Here is a 21,410-nt window from a genome sequence, read left to right on the forward strand (position 1 = left end):
TAGTTTGCTACCAGGTGGTGCTATAAAGCACCACCAGCAGCCTTCACCTATCGATCATCCTGCTTCACCATCAGTTGGTCACCTGCGGCAGGGAAGATTTTTCATGATCGTGAGAGAAAGAACACTATCTCTTCGCCTCATTCGATTTTTGCGTCCGATCGTTGATTCCTTGATTCACCATTGCTTTGCTACAGCCTGAGCATTTCTCTGTCGCCAAAAACGTCGCGTGCTTCATCCGAGATGCCATGCAACATATGCGGATTCGATTTTCAACAGCTTGATTCTCCGACCCGAGTCTTGGATCGGGGGGCAGCTTACAGAATCGAGAACGGTATCCTGACGCTCAACCTCCGGGATCATGACTTTCTCGAGGCGATTGAACAGCGCTGCTGGCTTTGTGTCATGATTCGTAATGCTCTGCTTGGGTGGAATTGGGTACCCCGTGGAGCGTGGCCCTCTAGATATAGATCCACGAGGTTCCAGGTGATTGCCAGAGTGGAGGTTTACCGTATGAATGATCAAGTCATCGTTCATGCGTTTGATTATTCGCGGGGCCTGGAAGAACATCGTTTCGGCATTATTGGTATGTACCATACTGATCGCAACTTACGAACTAGGCACTAAAAAAATCAGGGAATGAAATACCATGGCCTCCAGAGCTTAAGCCGTTGCAATCATCACGGATGACTCAACTTTTGAATCCTCTCCTGCACTCGCAGCTCGAGAAAGCCCGTGTTTGGCTGCAACGGTGCTGCCGCGAGCATCCTGAATGTGAGCTGCCAAGGTGCTCACCGAAACGCCTTCTTTGGATACGGGAAGAAGGTGGTGCGTTAGCTATCAAGCTATGCAATGCCAAGGATACAATGGACGGATATGCTCCTTTGTTAGCTCATCAGGCTACTTCAGACAGGTATGCCTGCTTGAGCTACTGCTGGGGCAGCTCGAAACACACCAGAACCATGCAGCACAACTGCACAGGCCATTTCGAAATCATCGACACCAGGGAACTCCCAAGGACGATCTGGGAGGCCGTCCAAGTTTGTTGGGCATTACACGTTCCGTATCTATGGGTTGATGCACTTTGCATAGTACAAGATGATCCGAACGACTGGGCCTCGGAATGTGCCAGAATGGGCGACATATATTCCGGCGCTTACGTGACGATTGCAGCAATGAACGGGAGAGATTCTGAAGGAGGACTGCTGCACATGAGGTCTTTTCAGGTGGCCTGTCTCGATGTACGACTACCGATAGGTGCCGTTATTGAAGCCGTAGTCAAACCTCTGCCGAATCATCTCTTCGAATTATCTCCTGACAACACCTACACACCGAAATTGCCACTTCTCACTCGAGCATGGGTGCACCAAGAGCTACTCTTGTCTCGAAGAATACTGCGCTTTGAAGCCAATGAGCTATCTTTGGAATGCCGGAAGGGTACCGAGTGCGAGTGTGGAGTCAGCAAAGACACAATTTCTTCTCGAGATAACCGGGTTGGGAGAGTGAAGATGGGATACGTTGAAGATATGTCATTTTCAGACTCAGATGCTCTGAATCTCTGGTACAATATCGTGAGGGAGTATTCTGGGAAGGATCTTACACACGCGAGCGACCGCTTACCCGCACTTTCAGCCATTGCGTCAAAGTTCTCAAGGTATGGCTGGAAATACTACGCAGGGCTTTGGGAACACGACTTAATCGAGGGTCTAACCTGGTATCGCACCGAACCATTCTTGGAAATCCTGGATATGCAACGTGGTGCACCGTCATGGTCGTGGGCAGCAATGTCAAGCAGAGTTAATTTCCCATACTCCTATTCATACACCAACCGAACGAGAAGGCAAGCAGAGGACGTCAATGTTGCGAGAATATTGGTTGCTGAGTACACGCTTGAGAACGATTCCAACAAGTTTGGAGCCGTATCAAAAGGCCGCTTAGACGCAACAGGTTTTCTCATACCTGCAAAATTGATGAAGAAAAATTACCATGGAACAGACACATACGGACTGAACTTGCACGGCGGACGTGCTTATTTCGATGGAGAATTACCAGAAGATGTCGAGACCGGTCTATTGGGAAATGACGGTTACGTATATTGTTTTCCCCTTACGCGGCGTTGCCACTTGATTTTGCGACTGGTTGACGAGGACGAAAGCTTGTATGAAAGAATAGGACTATTTCTATCTGTTTTTGACACCGAAGGCGGGAAAGAGGCTAGGATATTCATCGAGTAGATTTTCCTTCGTCGTCCTATTTGAAACTAGCAAATATCTTGATCGTGTATGGAATGAAAAGCATTGGACAAGGTCTCTGTACTTTGCTACGATTTTCCCCTGTTGCAACAAAAAGCACAGCCGACTGCACTTAATGCAGTGATCGGTAGACAGCCCTTATATTGCAACATACCCCACCCCATACAGAACGGTCCATACTTCCTCAACACTCAAACCTTCCTATCCTTCCTCTCCCGGAAGCACATGCCCAACGGCGGCGGCGACAGCGTCCACGTACTCAACAGACTCTTCTCGAAATCCTTCCCATCCTGCACCGACGCGAAGCGGATGTTGTACCGCAACGCTAGCCTCGCCAGCACGCTCCGCATCTCCCAATACGCCAGCTGCTTGCCCGCACAGCCGTACATCCCTACATCACCTGTCAGCAAACAACCTCCATCCATCCCCCATCAACGATCGAGCAACGAAACGCAATGCACTCACCAACCCAAAACGGGAAAAACGCCCCCTTCATCCCGGCCTTCCCCTCGGCATCGATCCACCTCTCCGGCAGAAACTCCCCCGGTCTCTCAAAATACCTCTCGTCACGCTGCACGACCCACTGCGGCATCCACACATGCACGTTGCCGGGGACGTACAAATCATCATCAATCCTCAACCCTTCCGGCGGCGTCAGCCGCGGGTTGCCGCACGGGACGGGCGGTTTGAGGCGCAGGGTCTCGTTGATGATGGCGTCGAGCAGCGGGACGTGCTTGACGGCGTCGTGGGTGAAGGATGCGTCGCCGCCGGGGACGGCGGCGTCGATGGCGGCTTGGAGCGCGGTGTAGATGTGGGGGTTGGCGGCGAGGTAGTAGAGGGCGTTGGTGAGGGTGCCGTAGGTCGTGTCTCTGCGAGGGACGGGGGGGTTAGATGGGGGGAGGGAGGCAGGGGGGAGGGAGAGGACGTACGCGCCGGCGATGACGAGGGATTGCCCGTCTGAGTGCAGTGCGCGCAGCGAGGGCGCGGCGGTGGGCCCGCCTGCTTCGAAGGCGCGGATCAGCCACGACATGACGTCCCGTGGCGGCGGCGGCGAGGGCTGGTCGGCGGCGCCCGCGGTCTTTGACTGCGTCTTGAGGGTCTGCCATCATCCGTCGTCAGCAACGCAATCTGCATAAGAAGAAGAAGAAGAAGGAGAAGGAATCCACACACACCTCCCTCTTCTCCTCCACCAAGCCCGTGCAGTACGCCCGGAACACCCCCATCGCCCCCGCTGTATCCGCGCCCGGCAAGTTAATCATCATGTTGATGAGCCACGGCACGGGGAACAGCACGCCCAGCGCGCGCATCGACCCGCGCAGGCCCTTGATCGCCGGGTTCTCCCTCTCCGCCGACAGGCTGCCAAAGTCCTTGCCGAACGCCACCACCCCCATCAGGTCGTACGCCAGCATCGCCACCATGTCGGTCGCGTTGACGCGCTGCCCGCGGTCGCACGCCAGCGCGTCGAGGAAGAGCGTGATGGTGGCCTGCATGTCGGCGTCGTACTTGGCGACTTCTGCGGTTCGTGTCGTGTGTGTTAGTGGTGGTGGGCAGGGAGGGAGAGCGGGATGGGGAGGATGTATGTATGCATGTGTATACCGTTCATACTGAGCCCTTTCTCCCACGGCTTCCGTCGCAGCCGGTGGTCGTCCAGGTCGCGCGTCTCGGCCATGCCGACCCGCGTGCGGTCCCAGCCCGCTTGCTGGTAGAAGACGTTCTTGCGGCATTGCGCGATCTGCGGCAGCGCCGAGGCGCGCGTTATGGAGAGTTCGCGGGGGCCTGCAGGGACAGGGGTGGAGGAGTGTTTGCGTCAGTCGCGTCACACTGCATGATGAGCGCGAGAGTGATTTGGTCAGGACGCACCGACGCGAACGACGTCGCCGTGTTTTTTGTGCAGCTCCTCCAGCACGAGGTGGTACTGCAGGTCTTTGGATGATTTGTACACGCTCCAGAACCGCGTCAGCCTGGCGGCGAACGGACCGGGGAAGCGGCGCAGTCGGTGGAAGAAGGCGCGGTACACGAGCATGGAGATGGCCAGGCTGAGGGCGAAGCTCGTCGCCGAGGTTGCGAGGTCCTTCGCGGCGGCGGCGGGCGCCGAGTGGTACAGGTGCACATCGGCGTAGAAGATGGCGACCCCGACGGCGGCGAAGATGGCCAGCATGTGCCAGACCAGCAGGTCGAGGATGTCGATATATTGCACGAATGCGTGGAAGGCCAGGGCGGCCACGGCCGAGGCCAGCCAGAGGTTGGCTTTGTGTTTGTCGGGTGTGGGTCCTTCCATTGTCGCGACCGGTGCGGGAGGGGAAGTGTGAGGTCGAGAGAGGGTTGAAGCGGGGTGTGGGCGGGCAATTTGTAGTGCAGCTTGTGTGCTGCATAACATATCACACGATTGGTGTCTTGTCCTTGTAAGCACTAGTGCGATCGTCTGGGACTTACTGCTTCGGGAAAGTCAGCTCCCCACTCACAACCTCTTTAATGCGAGTTTAATAATACGGCTTCTCTACCGAAGATGCACGATGCAACCAGATCTGGGGTTGCACCGCGTTGCCTGCCGATTTTGTGGAGAGACGGAGTGAATCAAGAATGAACCGATGAATCATTGCCTATCATTGCCGTGAAAAACAACCTGCGCCGAGCCCGCAATTCTCCCCTCCCCGTAGGGTCTGACGTAAGAAAGCGGCACAGACGAACAAATGCCAGCGCCAAACCTCCATCGCGAAACCAAGACGACGCCGCACATTTTCCGCCAATCCTTTTCCCTTACAGTCAGCTACTAAACACCCCTAAAAATGCAGCTTGGATGACAGGATCGAATCTGTGCAACGCATCATTCTCAATGGTTCAGGCAAGAGTTGTAAGGCTGCGTCGCTCACCACTGACAACACCCAAATCAAGCCAATCACAAGCTAAAAGTCTGATTACCTGAAGAACATTGGCGCGACAATCACCGCCCGACGCCCATGTCACGCCGCGTACGAGAATTGCATGCGGAACCGACGACCATCCCATCTCTCCACCACTTGACAGCATCCCTCAACGGAGGACGTGACCAAACCCACCATGTTGTTTCTCGACGGTACTGTTCTCCTGGCCGTCAGTCGAGGCGCAACGTAGTCTGCATCTTCGCGGCGAGGTGAATGCGGCGGTCTACTCGCACTGACGTCACACTCTTCAGGGTCCGTCTCAAATGACGGGCAGCTGCGATGGAGGACCCTGTGAAAAATTCGAAGAGGGTATCTGGCAGCACCCAGACGACCTGCTGCCAGCTTTCTCCACTCATCATTCTTTGCACGGCGATTGACGCATCTCATCCATTTCACTTGACGCTCGGTCATCCCGTGTGAGACTCCGTCATTCCCATACGACTCGCCAGCCAGTCGACAAAGCCTATCACCATGGATGACAGATTGCAAGCCCTCCAGGCCGAGGTCATGCACCGCCTCTCCGTCATGCTACCGCTCCGCCAGCTCAGCGAATCAAACACGCGCCAGGACCAGGCCATCGCCCAGCTATATCAGGCCATCACCCAGCTCGAGCAGGCCATCGCCTCGCGGAGCAACGACCTCGAGGGGCGAGTAGCCGCCTTGGAAGACCGCCTCATCCAAATGTTGGAGAACCGCGCCACCATCAAGCGCGACCCCATCCCCAACGAGCGCGACCGCCTCAAGCCACTCGACGATGCCGTAGGTGTCCGCCTCAACGAACTCATCACCGCCGCCGGCATCACCAACAACCTCGGCGATCTCGCACCACCTCCACCTCCTCCTCGACCACAAGGCATCCTAGACATCCCACTGACACTGCACTCCACCCTCCGCGACTGGCTCGTCCCCGACGACAACGACGCCCCCGCAGACCGCTGCCAGACGTGGGAACTCCCCGCGCCGATGCGCACATCCCTCCGACCATCCCTCCGCTCCCGCCTGCGGGCCGACCGCGACCGTTGCCTCTCCCGCCGCCGCAACGACAACGACGACAATGCCTTCTTCGTCCCCCACGCCCTCCTCGACGCCGCCGAGACGCGTCTCTGGATCGTCGACGACCCGCGCGAGGCTCACTGGTTCGTCGTCGTGCGGCGCGGCGAGAGGGCGTGGGTCTCGGTCAAGCAGCCTATGGTCGTTGTGGATGAGGGTGGGGAGACGGCGCTGAGGTTTGATGGGGTGGGGGAATGGGGGGTGGTGGTGCGGTTGGATTTTGATGGGGGTGTTAATGGGTGTTTGGAGGAGTATGCGTGGGAGAAGTGGAAGGGTGAGATTGTGGGGGCGTGGGCGAGGTGGATGCCTTGAGCTGGGTGGGTGGGCGCGTTGGTGGGGTCGGGCGGTTTGCTGGTGGGTGGGTGCTGGGGGGTTTTTTTTTCGCGCTCGGCGGGAGAGGGTTTGGTCGTTTGCTTTGGGTCGGCGGCGTTTGGCGAGAGGTGACATACATGGTGGAACTGGTTTGGTTGCAATGAACGGTGTTTGGTCATGAGGTTGGGTGAACTCTACGGACGTGAGCATGGATGGTACTATTGCGGCGTCGCTTGCTCGTTTTGCGGCCTTGCTTGCCGCGCCATCGAGAATATTTCGTACCACTTCCCAGATGCGCTCCATTGCTGTGTGATCCACCGCGTGCACCGCTGGTGCTGTAGAAGTGAGATGCAAGTCCTCACTTCGTTAGCTTAGCCACGTCATGACCGGCGCGCTTGGTGCTGCCCGAGAGTTCCGCTATGACTCTCGGAACGGTTAGGTACCTCAGATGCAGCAAGCTAACAGTTTAGGAAGCCTAGACCAAGTCCGTTTCGAGAAGCTCTTACGGCTGTTTCCGCTCGCGCCACCCGTCTCATATCGAAACCGACCCTGCACACTTCGAGAAACCAGGTATAGCCACCAGAATACCTACGGCAACAATGTCTTGTCGTGATTGACACCCGACCCTGTCCGCGGCTGCTGTTCCACCTCATACTCTTCCGCCGCGTATTGAGAACCGAGGTTCACTTGGCAGGCCTACCCACGGCAACAATTTGTTATCTTTTCAAGATAAGATACCATGGAGGATACGGAAGAGATGTTGAGCGACATTGGCGTGCACATAGTCAACGACTTTACTCGAGATCATCATGCCAATCATGGTGAATATATCGAAGGCACGATCCATGTCAGGCCATCGCAATTGCCTGTTATTTTCGAATTGCGCGGTCCATTGCTCAAAGTCGATCCTTTTCCGGGTCAGTATGTTCTCCATGTCGTTGATTTCCTGGACGAGCTTGTTTTTCCGTTCCACGTTGTTGTGCAGAATCCTTTCCATCTGTGCGTGTGCTTCCGCAAATTGCGCTGCGGATGGAAGCAGAGTGCAACTCTCCGGGGCTGCAGAGAAAGGTTGAGGAGCTACGGGCCACTGTGCAAAGAGTCAAGCCGACCTTCGTACGCCACTTTGGATTGCCAGAGTGGATTTTGGACGATACGAAGCTTCATGCAGCGGATCAAGCGGTGACGACCGCCGAGGAGCGAGAGGTTCGTGGACCACTCACTCTTTGAACACGAATACCGCCGTTCAGACCCGAACGCAGCTCAGGAAGAGGCCATTTCGCTCCGGAACCTGGGAAAACAACGGAGCATAACCATCGGGAGGTTGGGCAAGGAGAAAGCCGCCGCAGAAGAGATAAGGAGCGGTACAGGAAACAGTTGCAGAAAGTGCACCGGGATTGGCAGATCACCAAGAAGTGGAAGGCGCGTCGCTGCCGCTTTGGCGGCGAGCCAGGCCCGGATAATCGTCGGGCTCCGTCAGCGCGTCTCGCGCACCGCGCACAAGATATTTTCGCCACCCTCCCTTCGACTCTCCCCCAAACAACCACCAGCTCCACCCCGAAAGTCTACTTCCGATTAAACCTTCAAAGCTCGGCCATTGTGCCCGCCGTCCGACGTCATGTTGCAACCACAGAAACGGTAGGCAGTCACCTCATACTCCCTCTCACGTCAACTCCATCGCTGACCTGCACCGCCAGATCCACAACAAAAACACCGTCATCATGACAACTGTTATCAGCGATGACTGGCTCGAGACTATGACACTCACCTACCGGAAGAAGTGCGAACTAAAGGCGGCTCTCAAGTCGACAGTTCAGAAGATGGACGAAGTCAAGGTGCTCTGCGAGAAGCATCACCACGACTTCCTTGTGCTCACCAGGATCTGGTTGGTGAGCGACAGCCTCGAGGACGAGAAGTTCAAGGTCGCACACCAGCACGCCTGCACGGAGAATATGATCGAGCTACAAACGAAGTTCTACGCTTCGGTCAAGGAACTCATTGGAGCAGGTTCCTCCTCAACCAACGAGCATGCCAGCGAGCGTAAAGAAGTTGGTTACGGATCCCATCCCGGAACATTTGTCGGAGCCTGTACTATCATCGGCAATGATGAACTACTCTATCGATAATGACAGTACAGTCGTTGGGAGGTTAAGTTTATTTTGGACGATGCAGAGTTTTTCTTCGATGCAGACGAGTTCGAGATCAAGAACGAGCACGACGAACCGGACCCAGCTCAGCGCCTTCAGAACCCCCGATCCTATCGAGTATCCAGATCTACCATCACCTGGGCCGATACGGAATTCTCGATTTTGCGCTCCGTGCGCCCAAAGCCGGTGGGCGTGTCGAATACGCTTGCGCATATTCCCGGGGCCGATTATGGTTTCAATTCCAAAAAGAGCCCTCTGCAGGCGTTCAAATCGATATTCCACAGATTTATCGAGCTGGTCGGGTCAATGCCACGCGAGAATGTCCATCAGATGGAGGCCCAGAGAAGCATCGCTGATAAACCTCTGTTGAACGCCCTCGTTGAGGATGAACGGCTCAGCTTAGAACACCGCCTTCGACATGGGCAAATCAGCCCCGACGAGCTGACCTCAATTGCTCACCGTCAAGTAAACGCAAGGATTGCACCTACGGACTCCAACTGGGAAGAGTCCTTAGTTTGGACAATCATTACCACCAAAGCGCGAGAGACAAACAAGAGGACAAGCAAGATCTTACGAGAGTACATCAACCAGTCAACAAATGTTGCTAACCCGAGCGACAACATGGTTTCGGGTACAAAGCGCCTGCTTTCGAGGCTCGCCTTCCTCCGAGAACACCCTCGGTGTGCATGGGTCATCCTATACCGCACGCCAACGATGAACTCCTTCCTGCGGGAAGTCCCATACTCTTTCACTGAAGCCCACATTCTCGAATGGGCGCAATTCCTCACACCCTTCTTCGAATTCATTTACAAAAGAGCTCTAAGGGAGCGACATGAAAACCTGGACCTTCCCGAAGAAGAGCGCATCCTGCGCCATCTTCCGAATGGCGAGGATTTCTCGGATTGGAAATGCATGTGGGCGTGCCCTTTCGAGGCAATGGATTGGCACAACACGTTTCCCCGAACGTTTCTGCCCAAGACTCCGCCGATGGCTTCCCTCGCCAACGGTGGCGGATTCCGAGGATTGCGGAAATTTGATTTCGCTTGGGCAGTAGACAGCTTTCAGACCGCAGGAGGCATGATCTGCTGTAGCGCCGTCGATCTCCCACCCGCAGCCTTTTTGGGCGTCTTGTCTGGTCGACTCAGGTACAACAAAGAGACGACACGGCCTTCCGGTCAGCGCATCAAATCGACGGCGCCGGCGTTCGTTCTTTGGGGCGGGCGGCGAAGATGGTTTTACGGCCGAGGTGAGGTTGGGAGCACGGCGGGTGACAAAAGAAATTGCCCACCCGGATCTGCCATAAAACGATTTCACATGGGATAGGTAGTTGAATACAAGATACGGATATGAATGTAAATTTTAAATTCGTGCATTTACGTCTGGATCTTGTATTCAACTACCTACCTAAATATTGTGTTTTGGAATCTGTGTGGAAGGCACATGGGTGTGTGCTATTTCTTTTGGCTTTAGTGGTTGGGGCAAATTCTACACTGCCGCAGTTGACCAACTCATCACGGAGCTGCCGTATGTATGCAAGTCGGTACAGTTTCTCGAATGGTATTTATCTGCGTCGGTATCATCAGATCGGCTTTGAAGCCCCTCAGGTTGGCTCCACCTCCTCCGAAGCGGCGTGGGGCAATCCGTTACCGGAGAAGGCTCCGAATTGTCTCCATATTTTTGAACACTTGAGACTGGCTTTCGGCAACACTGATATTGCGTCATTTTGCATAGAGTACGTACCGCACGGTATGAGACGACTCTATGCAAGCTGTAATAAAGAGAAATCACTGAGGGCTTTTTGAACGACAACCGGGAACTGTTGTTAGGCAAAGCATTGGCAGCCTACGCACGCATCAACAAATGCAGCCCAAATGCAAGACAACTGACAGAGTTTGCTCAACCACTCATATCTCCGGGGGTGAAACAAGCAGAGAATTGCGATAAGACGGCTGTGGGATGCACTATGAGCATACCATCCGTAGTCCACTGACCGCCCCTTAAGCAAACTCCAGCCATCACCAATCCCACCGTCTGATTCATTTCGTCGGGATTCGATCATGAAGTGGATGACGGGACGTCGTCATCAACGGGTGAACTTTTTCCCTGGACCAGAACGCCATCCCTTAGGTTCCAATCGGGCTACACCTGCCACCCGGACAAACCTCGTCCCAACCGGCCCCACCAAAAAAACGCACGTCGCACGTCTACTTTCTTGTCCCCGTTACGGGGCTAACGGGAAGCGCTTCCACCAGGACAGCCACCGCACATGGGATCGCCGGCAGCAAGTGTTTCAGTGCCAGGGAAAGAGCCCGTCCCCACTATTGTAGTTCGTACGGCCCACTACAAAGAAGGAATATGCTGGCGCCATCTGCAGCTGCCGCCCGGTCGAGAACATGAGGCTCCTGAAAGTGTTTCGGGCATGACGATGCAATGACAGTCCAAGTCTGGTTCGGTCCACCCATGCAGCAGCGAAACAGGAGGCTGGCACGGATGGATATTAATTTCAGTTGCGGCGCGCCTCGCCACCGGCATACGTTCCGTGGCAAGTGGGTCCATCAACGGCTATCTGATATCTGGTATCTGACATCTCGCCAGAAAAGGTCCGATGAGCCAACACGACACCGATCCATGATCTCGCATGTGTCGTCATCGGGTGGACGAACGTCACCGCGAAAAAATCAACCATGCCGAAAATTTTCCCATGGGCAAATCCCAGGGCGAAATGCGAAAATCGCATATAACCTTTCCCGTGTTTGCTCGAGTCAATCCTGAAAATCACCATCCCCTTCCCCCCTGCAACCAACAGCAGCAGACATGCCGCCCAACAGCAACCTCACGTGGGACCTGGATTCTCCAGATACGGCCATCCAATCCGACGACAACTCGAGCTCTCCGCACTACAAGGGCCCTCCCCTATCGCCGTCCCAATCCGACCATGGCGGTGGACATCGTCACCGCCGGCGCAGCGCACGTGCCCTCGTCGGTCTCGACGACAACATGCCGCCCAAGCGCCACTTCTCGGGTGCGGAGCACCTTATGTGGTCGAGGATACGGCAGACGCTGCAGGAGCCGTTCGCCGAGTTCCTGGGCGTCATGGTGCTGTCGTGTTTCTACAACGGCAGCATCGCGCAGGCGACGCTGAGCGCGGGCATGGAAACCGCACCCGGCGGCTTCGGCTACGGCTCCTTCATGTCGGTGCCATGGGGGTAAGTCGTGTATATCCATCACCTCCTACAGTCTGCGTGTCGACTAACCTGCTCCCAGCACGGGCATCGGCGTCATGCTGGGCATCTACATCTCGGGCGACTCGGGCTCGTACCTCAACCCGGCCATCACGCTGACAGCATGTCTCTTCCGCGGGCTGCCGTGGAAGTCGTTCCCGTCCATCGTGCTGGCGCAGCTGCTCGGCGCCTTCGTCGCCAACGCCATGGTGTACGGCAACTACATTTCCGCCATCGACTGGTACTCGGGGCCGGGGGCGCGCATCGTGCCGCCCGCATCCAAAGCCACCGCTCAAATCATGGCGACGTACCCGCAGACGTTCGTGCCGCAGGCGTCGCAGGTCTTCTCCGTCATCATCCCGTCCGGCCTCATCACCGCCGTCGTCTTCGCGCTCAAGGACGACTACAACAACGGTATCTCCAAGGCCGGCGGCAACTTCTTCCCGCTGGCCATGTTCTTCCTCTTCTACGGCGTCGGCGTCGCCTTTGGCTGGGAAACCGGGTGAGTGATTGCATCCCCCTCTCCTGTCTTATACACGTTCGACATCCTGACTTGATTTTCCAACAGTGGCGCATGCAACCCCGCCCTCGACTTCTCCGGCCGCCTGCTCTCCAGCGCCGTGGGCTACCCGCGCGAGGTGTGGACCACGGGCAACTACTACTTCTGGGTGCCGCTGCTCATGCCCTTCGTCGGCGCCGTCGCCGGCAGTTTCCTGTACGACGCCCTCGTCTTCACCGGGCCGAGTCCGGTCAACAGCCCGTGGCTGGGCATGAAGCGTTTCTTCGACCGCGACATCCAAAAGCAGAACTCGAGGGAGAGAGTGGAGGCGCGGCGGAACGACAGTACGGAGCAGGTGTAGCGTATCGGTTTCGTTTGGATTTTTTTTTCTCGGCCCTTTGTTGTAGTCTTATTAGCTGTTAATAATTTTTTCAAGGGACTTACTTGAAGAAAAGAAAAGATTTTCACTCCGCCCGTGTCGAGCGGAGGTAGGTGAAGTGGAAGTTTGCTGATGCTGGGAATGCAGTCTATCCGAAACTCTCACAGCCCATGCTCTCAACTCTCTGTCTCTCCCGGCCCCGAGCAAACCTACTGGCCTTTCCAATCTCGTCACGCCCAGCCTCTCCACCGTTTTGTGTTCTGAGCCTCAACATCCCGTTCCAATCCCCTTCGGGACAGCCCAACCCAGTGGGAAAATTGGTATCACAGGCGGTGCCTGGGCAGGAGGTGCCAGCGTGGAGTGCGCCAGCGCAGGAAGGCGTTACATCCTGAAACAACTCATCTGAATCAAGATAGCGGACAACAAACTGCAGTGGAATCGGTGCGGAAGGGAACCTGTCTTTTGTGCGGTCAGATTGGTTATCTCGGCTTAACTCAATTAACCTGTTATTATTCCTCAACCGAACGACTTGTCTCCATGGTACTGCGCATGGTGATAGATAGAAAACACACGAAGTAATCCAAGCAAGCAATATGAGCCAACCTTTTGTTCACTGTGGATGGCCGCTCATTCTCATGGCCCGATGATTAGGAGTTATCTCAATACCAACCCTATCAGAATGCGCCTCAGAACACCTCTGCACCGGGCTCGTATCGAGCATTTTCTCGATATCGCTCATATCAATCGGAAGTAAGAGCCTCAAACGCTCACCTCCGCTTGAAGAACAACAACGCATACCCCATCCCCATCTTCACCTCCCCGCCCACCCCCACCACTCCCTCCAGCTCCCTCAACATGACGCTGACAGCATCCATCTCCGTCCCCGCCTCCCGCGGATGCGCCTCCCTCCATCTCTGCACGGGGCCGGTCGACGCCAGCAACTCGGCAATCTTGGCCGGCGTCATCATCACGCTGCCACCGAAGAAGTCGTCGCCGTCCGGACCATCCAGCGCGCCGTCGACGTTCCACGTGTGCCGTTCGAAGAGCGCTTCGGGGAACTCGGGGGAGGGGTTGTCTGATTGCCATGGCAGCGCGAGGTCGCGGTAGAAGTCGCGGCAGAGCCGGTTGCCGGGGAGTGAGTGGGGCGCGAGTGAGACGCGCTCGAAGGTGTCGAAGACGCGTTGGACGGCGGCGATGTTGGGCGTGGATGGGTCTGGTGGGTTTTGGGTGGTGTCAGCCCGGACGCAGCAGCTCGGTCAGCCGACGACGAGAGAGAGAGAGAGGAAAAGAGAGAGAGCGGGAAGGAGGGCAGTAAGGGGGAGAAGAGACGTACGGCAGAAGAACGAGCACTTGGCAAAGATGGCGACGCTGCCGCCCGGCTTGACCAACTGCGCGGCCTGCTTCCAGAACGCGGGCATATCGAACCAATGCGCCTACACATCACCGCTGCTGTCAGCAAGCCGATCCCGCACTCTCCTCCGCGTCTGTTCTTGTTTTCCCTGAAATCAGCCAACTCACCGCCATCGCCACTGTCACCAAATCCACACCAGCCCGTTCCCCACCCAAGACCTCTGCCAATTCCTCCGCCCCCGCCCTCTTCCACACCACCTCCCCCCCATTCCCCGTAGTCCCCCCCAGCGCTTCCGCCACTTGAACCATCTCCTCGCCCGCATCGCATCCAATGGCGCGCTCGAACGCCGGCGCCAGCTCCCGCAGCATGTTGCCCGGCCCGCAGCCAACGTCCAGAACGGTGCCTTGCCGCCCGCCCGTCTGCGCGTGCCGCGCCAGGATGACGTCGTACAGGGCCGCCGGGTAGGAGCCGCGGGCGCGCGCGTAGGCGGCGGCGCGCGCGGGCGTGTAGTTGCGGAAGGTCGGGTCGGCTGCGGCTGCGGCGGCGGCTGCCGGTGGAGGGTTGTCGGCGGCGGTCATGGTTTCGAAGGTTATAGTGGGACTTGGTAGTTCGAGTTAGTGGGTGGAGGAGTCACGGTGATGATGTGGTTGGTTTGTCGCCGGGTAAAGATGAAGCGAGGGTGTGTGGGCTCGTTCGCGCGCGAATCGAAATGCCGATTTGGGCAAGCGCGCGCGCTCGTTGGGCTTGGCTGGCACAGGGACGTCTTTCTTTGGGGTTCGCGAGGGGTGAGCTTGGCAGAGCTTGTTTGGCTTGCTGGGACCGGACTCGATCTTTAAAAGGTATCTCCCGGTGCCTGAAGGATTAGTGCGCTCAGTGTCACTGTGTCTGTAGGATTGTGGCGGTGGGGGCGCGACTGCCGGATATTCCGGGACCCTGGTCACGCGCTGATTGGTCAATTCCACAGCAGCATGCCTTTTGGCTCGTGATAAGCCGCAATCGCCGTCAACTCTACTTCATCCATCAACACTTCACATCAACTTCTCTGAACACTCCAACGCATTTTCTCCACGCCCTTCAGACTTACTGCTCCATCATCGCGCATACCCACACCGCCCAAAAACAGCGACCTCCTTTCCCACCAGCAACGCCAGCGCCAACGCGTCAGCCAGCCACAGCCACAGCCACAGCCCCACACCTACGGACAACCTACGGACTCGGACCAAGGCCATCACCACCACCACACCACAAAATGTCCACTCACCCACCACCACAACCACCGCAATACACCACCCCGCACGCGCGTTGGCGCGCCCTCGCCACCCGCGACCCCCACGCCCACACCTCCTTCGTCTACGCCGTCCGCTCCACGCGCATCTACTGCCGCCCCACGTGCCCCGCCCGCCTCGCGCGCCGCGCCAACATCGACTTCTACGACTCGGCTGCCGCCGCCGTCGCCGCTTTGCCGGGGTACCGCGCGTGCAAGCGGTGCCGGCCGGACATCGGCGGCGGCGACAAGACGGGCACCGGCGCTGTTTCCCCGCCCGAGTTGGCCGAGTGCGATGGCGATGCGGTGGTTGGCGAGGGCGAGGATCGTGGCGGGAGGAGGGCGGCGGAGCGCGCGAGAAGGGTGCTGGAGAGGGAGGGGGGCGAGGTCGTGTGGAGGGAGGTGGCGCGGGAGGTTAGGCGCGCGCCGAGGTATTTGCATGGTGCGTTTCGGAGGGCGTTTGGGGTGACGCCGGGGGTGTATGCGGCGGGGGTGAAGGGGAGGAGGCGGGAGGGTGCGGCTGGTGTGCGGGAGGGTGCGACGCCGGAGATGGTGGTTGATGAGGGGAGTTCGTCTGGTGGGGCGTCGGGGGGTGGGGAGATGGTGGAGGACGCGGGGGATTTTGAGGGGCTGTTTGCTGGGGATGGGGAGGGGTGGCTCGAGGGGGGTGACGTGGGTTGGGACGAGGCGTGTGCGGTTGAGGGGATGGAGCGACTCTTTGATGGCGCGAGCTTGGAGCCCTGGGAGCAGCTTGTGCAGTGGGATGCTGCTGCCTTTCCATCGCATACCATGGCCGGCACAGGATAAGAGGGAGCGGTGTGATGTTGATTCGCTTGCCATCTAATGAACGCTTCTTTATTACCACATCAGAGCTCGTCTCGCCGTCGTTAACCATGCACATCCTCAGCGTTGAAGTAGAAATCCCCCCTTCCGCTGGTAGTCGCTCCCCATACCAGGAGCTCAGTCTCCACGTCACACCCCTCCTGCCACCGCGCATCCACCAACGAAAAAAAAAAAAAAAAAAAAAAGAGGAAATTGCAACGTCACCTCCCAACCCATCTCCAAACCCGGCCAACGCCTCCAACTCCTCGACCGCCAACGCACCGCTTTCCCTTCCCCGCTCGAGATCCTTCTCCACCGCCTGCAACCCGGGGCCATCTCGCGCATCGCCAACAACTCCCTTACCCCCACCACCGGCCGCGTCCACGCCACATCTTTTCTCACTCCCGCACAATCCCTTCCCCACACGCCGAGTCTCTTCAACACCCCGCCATACGCCCGCAAGGCCTTCTCCAACGAGGACGACCCCGACGTGTCCGCCTCCTCCAGCTGTTGGTGCGAGGCTCTGTTGCACCACCTCCTCACTGGTCAAACCAGCTTGATCTTTCTCTTCGGCTCGGATTCAAAAAAATCCCTCCGTCCGCTTATCTCGAACCTGCCAATCCGCCGGTATACATCTTCAGTTGCCGTGTAGTGCAGGACTAGCCCCTTTTGTCGTGGATCACGCCAGGATCTTTCCGCGGTGGGAGTGCTATATATTAGCAGCATAAATAGCCCATTTCCCTCCGTCGAGGCGCATTCATCACTCAGACTGTTATCCGATAGCTCTTGATCGGTGGTCATCCAGTCCAAAACGTATCTCACCAAGAATAAACCCGAAGATCTTGCGATATATACAACTTGGCACAGATCGTAAGGTCCGAACTCGGATATAGTAGTCCTATGGATGCGATACAATTGTCCAAGTATGACGAGATGGGCTTCTTTGATCCGCCCGAACGGGTTGAGACCATCAATCTTTGTGTGAGATTCGCAAATCTGACATTCTGGGTCGATATCCTCATCGGGTTCCCAAATCTTTTCCTTTGGTATGCATGCCCAACTCCAAGAGGGTGCGACGAATGGATCAGGATTCCTCAACCGCTGGATGAGGCTGCAAAGCCCGTAAATACCCTCCGTTGAAGGTGGATCGGTAAACCAGAGCAGTCCGCGATGCAGATCCGCCTTCCACAGACCAGCAATGAATTGGTCTTCCGTCCTGTCGGCAATAATCGTAGCGACTGAGGAGACAGCCGGCAAGCGATCTTGCTGAAAAGTCAAGGACCTGCCCATGTAGGTGTCCAACATTTCATACCAGATGTTGTAAGAGACCAGCGCGTCTTCTCGATTTCCGGATGCTCCCTTGAAATCGGCCATGCTGCTCGGATTCCATCTGTTAGCCATAGGTAAACAATCCTCCGAGTGCATCGTAAAATCACAGTAGTAGTAGAACATCTGCAGACCGCATATCAGCTTCCTTGATGAGAACTGCGCTTCTTGCCAGGTCCATCCTCTTTGGTTCCATTCACTGTCAAGGAGGAATTTCTTCCATGAGTCTGTCACCTCATTGAATCAATCGCACTTAGCCGAGCGTGGCCATACTTCGTGCAACGAATAATTCCCGTACACTTGAGGATTTAATGAAGATCTGAAGGGGATTTCAGCAGTCGATCTGGCTTGTGGAAGAAATCCATCGTCGCAGGAATTGACCAGAGCACACAAGGTAACATGTGCTTTCTGGTAAACGTCAAACATGGTAGTGGCCTCCTTCTCCCAGTCCGCCGAGTCGTTTTGGATTATACACAGCGAGTCAATCCAGAGGTACTGGATGCCCAATGACCTGGTCAATAAGATGGAATCTCTGTAGGTTGGCGGAAACGATTGCAGAGGTATGCTTTCCAGTCTCTGTGCTATCGAGGAAGTCTCGGTTTTGAGGGGCGTACTGTTTTTCCCCCAACAGTGACTGAGGGCCACGTACGGTATATCAATAGCGTTCGAAAGCTTTGGATTCTCTGCAGGAATAACAAGGCGAGGTTCGACATTGAACTCAGTTCCTCCTACATCCAGAAGTCGAGTGGGAAGTTTGTTGCTGCGGCCCTCATGGTTGCACTTCTCATGGGAATCATGACAATCGTGCAGCCATGATCTGAACATGGTTGCATTTTTATCCGAGAGAGGGTTGAGTTCCAGTGGCCTGCGGTGTATCCTCAGCCACGAAGCGCATTCTCCTAAGCAAAGAACGATAGGTCAGTAAGGGCTCCTTCGTCGCTGCACAAAGTGCTACATACCTTCGGGACACCCGACTTGGAAAACGACTGTGTCACGGTGGACTGCATCTCTACTACGGAACACCAGGAGAATTCCAAGACAATAAAGCCCTTCATCAGCCCTGCACGCATATTTTGCGTCGGGAATGCTGAGTTGGTGCTTCTCAGGGCTTTCTGTGGACCATCGGAGGCTGCGATACTCTCGTTGGACAGCGATGAGCATGAGCGCGCAGAATTTGCATCCTTCCTGAGAAGATTGAGACAAGTTGGGTAGGTCCGGTAGTTCGTCCGTCAATCTATAATCGAGTGGGATGGATAAGAACCAATTTCCATCGTCGTCCGAAGATAACTCGTCGTCATTGTTGCTTGAAGGTGAGTCGTCATTGTTTCCGTTTGAAGATAGCTGGTCACCCTCGCTACTTGCAGGTAGCTCGTCATCATTACCCAAGGCCAGCGCATCCTCTTCGTTGTTGGAACATGATTCGTTGTCATCGTCGCTCGACAGTATCTCGCTGTCATCGATGCTGGGGGAAGGCGGAATGCGTGTATTTCCCCAGTGGTCCAGAAGAAGTCTCAGTTTGCGATCGTCCAACTGGAGGGCTTGACAGCGCTCGCACAGGCTTTCATGAACTTCTGGATCTCCAGGGGACTGTACGTTGCGTCGTTCTGTCCCATTGCCCGGTGATGTTGCTCTTGTTGTTTGAGGACACGCCATGACGCACAAAGCAAGCGCGTTTCAGTGAAGCTGTCTTCTTGTGCTTGATTCTGGTGGGGATCATAGGCCAAAGTAGCTCCGGTGAAGTAGTATCGGCAAAGACTGCGACGAGAGGTTGTCCAGCCTGGCAGCCGGGTTCACGAACGATGTCAAGTCCTACCCCGCTCTAGGCAGCAGCGGAAAGAGCCACGTTGGAACAGGGAGGGTCGTACAACTGACTATCATTACACAAGGCTAGGGCCCAAGGTCTCAAGCTGACCGGCTGTAAAACCCCGCTCGGAAAGCCACGGCAGCCTTCCGGAGGAACAGTGCTTGCGAATCCGTGTCTGCAATGCTCATTCGCTACGTTGCATTGAATGTAGTTTTATGGTCCTCCTATCTGCGATACAAGGCTTACTGCAACTGAATGCCATTGCGAACTTATCATTTTCCCCCACCTGTGAATCGATGCACTGACCTACCACATCAACCACCGCAATCTTTGCGTGCTGGCGGTCAGGTTCAAAAGGAAATCTCGAAAGCCCAAGAGTATTGACTTCTTTCGAGCCATCCGCAATAACAACCAACGCATGCCACCCTACTGCGTCGGCAGAGGCCGCACATCCCCAAGGCCCGCAGCATCCTCAAGCGGCGCACCCCAGCCACCGCCACCAGGCGTACAGATCACAACGCGCTCCCCAGGCGCCACATCCACGACGGCCTTGCCGCCCAACGAGATCCACTCCTCCTCCCCAGTACCCCCCTCCCCCCTCCTGACCCAATAATTCTTCCCCACGCTGCCATCCCCACCCCCCTCCATCCCATACGGACTATACACCCTCCGCTCACTCAAAATGCTAAATCTCAACCCCACCCTCGCCTCGACATCCCTCACTACGCCCTCCCCGCCGCCCCACCTGCCCCGCCCGCCCGTCCCCGTCCTGACCGCATACCTCCTCACCACCACCGGCGTCCTCTTCTCAATAACCTCCACATCCGTCGTCTTCGTATTCGTGCTATGCACCTGCACCGCATCCGCCCCCGCCCACCCCCTCCCCGCGCCACTCCCACCCCCCAACGCCTCTCCGTAATTCCACCCCCTCGTCACGACCCCCGTAATGGCATCCCTCCCGCCCGCGCCCCACCCGAAACTGTTCGCGCACCCCTGACTCGCGGCGCACGCCCCGAAGGCGCGCAGGATGACGTCGGTGACGCGCTGCGAGGCGATGGTGGAGCCGCACACGGCGACGCCCGCGGTGGGGTTGAGGATGGTGCCGCGGGGTAGCACGATGCGGACGGGGGCTAGGCAGCCTTGGTTGAGCGGGATGGAGAGATTAATGAGGCACCGCAGAGCATAGATCACGGCGCTGTGGGTTATGCTGGGGGGGCAGTTCATGTTGCCGAGGGTTTGCGGGCCCGTGCCCGTGAAGTCGAAGGTGGCGGAGTATTGGTCGGTGGTGGGGTCTTTTGCGATGGTGATGGCGAGGGTGATGGGGGTGCCGTCATCGTAGTAGTCGGTGGCGCGGAGGACGACGGGGGCGGCGGGGACGGCAGGGGGGGAGGAGGGGGCGGAGGAGGAGGAGTGCGAGGGAGAGGGAGAGGAAGGGGATAAGGACTCCTTGGCCCCGCGCTCCTCAGCAATGCGCCGAAACAGCTCGCGCACCGCCAGCTCCGCGGTCGCCTGGATGCCGTACATGTAGCGCTGCACGCGCGGCACGCCGGCCTCCCTGCACATGGCCTGCAGCAGCACGATGCCGCGCTGGTTGGCCGCCATCTGTGCCTTCAGGTCCGACACGTTGTCGTCCAGCCGCCGCGTCGCGCTGCAGCCCGGCCCGTAGCCGACGACGTCGGCGAAGGCTTGCCTTACTCCGGCTTCGTCGAAGACGCCGCCGTGCACGATCCGCATGGAGCGTACGGAGAGCCCCTCTTGCCATAGGAACTTCGAGTCCGGCACCATGCTGGTGATGCCGATGCCGCCGATGTCGGTGTGGTGGCCGCGTGAGGCGACGTAGAAGATGAGTTGTTGCTCCTCCTCCTGCCCTAGTGATGAGGAGGTGGTGGGGGCGAAGACGGGGGTGACGACGGTGAGGTCTGGCAGGTGCGTGCCGCCGCACTCCGGGTGGTTGGTGAGGAGCACGTCGCCGGGTTGGAGCTTGCCGGCCCAGAGGGCGTGTTGGTGTTGGATGGCGAACTGCATGGAGCCCAGGCTGGTGGGGCTGCGGTGAGTGGGAGGGCTACTA

General features: G+C 57.0%; 6 protein-coding genes across 6 annotated transcripts; 3 read left to right on the forward strand and 3 right to left on the reverse strand.

The window, feature by feature from the left end:
* Positions 1-2,440: 2,440 nt before the first annotated feature.
* On the reverse strand, positions 2,441-4,527 carry SLS55_000202 (uncharacterized protein; the record flags this gene model as incomplete). The annotated part of the gene is made up of 5 exons (XM_066771716.1): positions 2,441-2,640; positions 2,715-3,348; positions 3,422-3,762; positions 3,846-4,025; positions 4,110-4,527. 5 exons carry the CDS (start codon positions 4,525-4,527, stop codon positions 2,441-2,443), a joined length of 1,773 nt encoding a protein of 590 aa, XP_066636995.1.
* Positions 4,528-5,641: 1,114 nt separating this feature from the next.
* Positions 5,642-6,532, forward strand: SLS55_000203 (uncharacterized protein; the record flags this gene model as incomplete). Its single annotated transcript, XM_066771717.1, has 1 exon — positions 5,642-6,532. The coding sequence occupies one exon, from the start codon at positions 5,642-5,644 to the stop codon at positions 6,530-6,532; it is 891 nt and encodes a 296-aa protein (XP_066636996.1).
* A 1,718-nt stretch (positions 6,533-8,250) lies between these two features.
* Positions 8,251-8,655, forward strand: SLS55_000204 (uncharacterized protein; the record flags this gene model as incomplete). Its single annotated transcript, XM_066771718.1, has 2 exons — positions 8,251-8,259; positions 8,284-8,655. The coding sequence occupies 2 exons, from the start codon at positions 8,251-8,253 to the stop codon at positions 8,653-8,655; spliced, it is 381 nt and encodes a 126-aa protein (XP_066636997.1).
* A 2,835-nt stretch (positions 8,656-11,490) lies between these two features.
* On the forward strand, positions 11,491-12,757 carry FPS1_1 (glycerol channel; the record flags this gene model as incomplete). The annotated part of the gene is made up of 3 exons (XM_066771719.1): positions 11,491-11,882; positions 11,941-12,399; positions 12,466-12,757. 3 exons carry the CDS (start codon positions 11,491-11,493, stop codon positions 12,755-12,757), a joined length of 1,143 nt encoding a protein of 380 aa, XP_066636998.1.
* Positions 12,758-13,542: 785 nt separating this feature from the next.
* On the reverse strand, positions 13,543-14,216 carry SLS55_000206 (uncharacterized protein; the record flags this gene model as incomplete). The annotated part of the gene is made up of 2 exons (XM_066771720.1): positions 13,543-13,988; positions 14,213-14,216. The coding sequence occupies 2 exons, from the start codon at positions 14,214-14,216 to the stop codon at positions 13,543-13,545; spliced, it is 450 nt and encodes a 149-aa protein (XP_066636999.1).
* Positions 14,217-19,768: 5,552 nt separating this feature from the next.
* Positions 19,769-21,367, reverse strand: SLS55_000207 (uncharacterized protein; the record flags this gene model as incomplete). Its single annotated transcript, XM_066771721.1, has 3 exons — positions 19,769-21,210; positions 21,254-21,261; positions 21,363-21,367. 3 exons carry the CDS (start codon positions 21,365-21,367, stop codon positions 19,769-19,771), a joined length of 1,455 nt encoding a protein of 484 aa, XP_066637000.1.
* Between the last annotated feature and the right edge of the window lie 43 nt (positions 21,368-21,410).

Source organism: Diplodia seriata (assembly GCF_021436955.1).
Source record: "Diplodia seriata strain FDS-637 chromosome Unknown scaffold_1, whole genome shotgun sequence".
NCBI classification, from domain to species: domain Eukaryota; kingdom Fungi; phylum Ascomycota; class Dothideomycetes; order Botryosphaeriales; family Botryosphaeriaceae; genus Diplodia; species Diplodia seriata.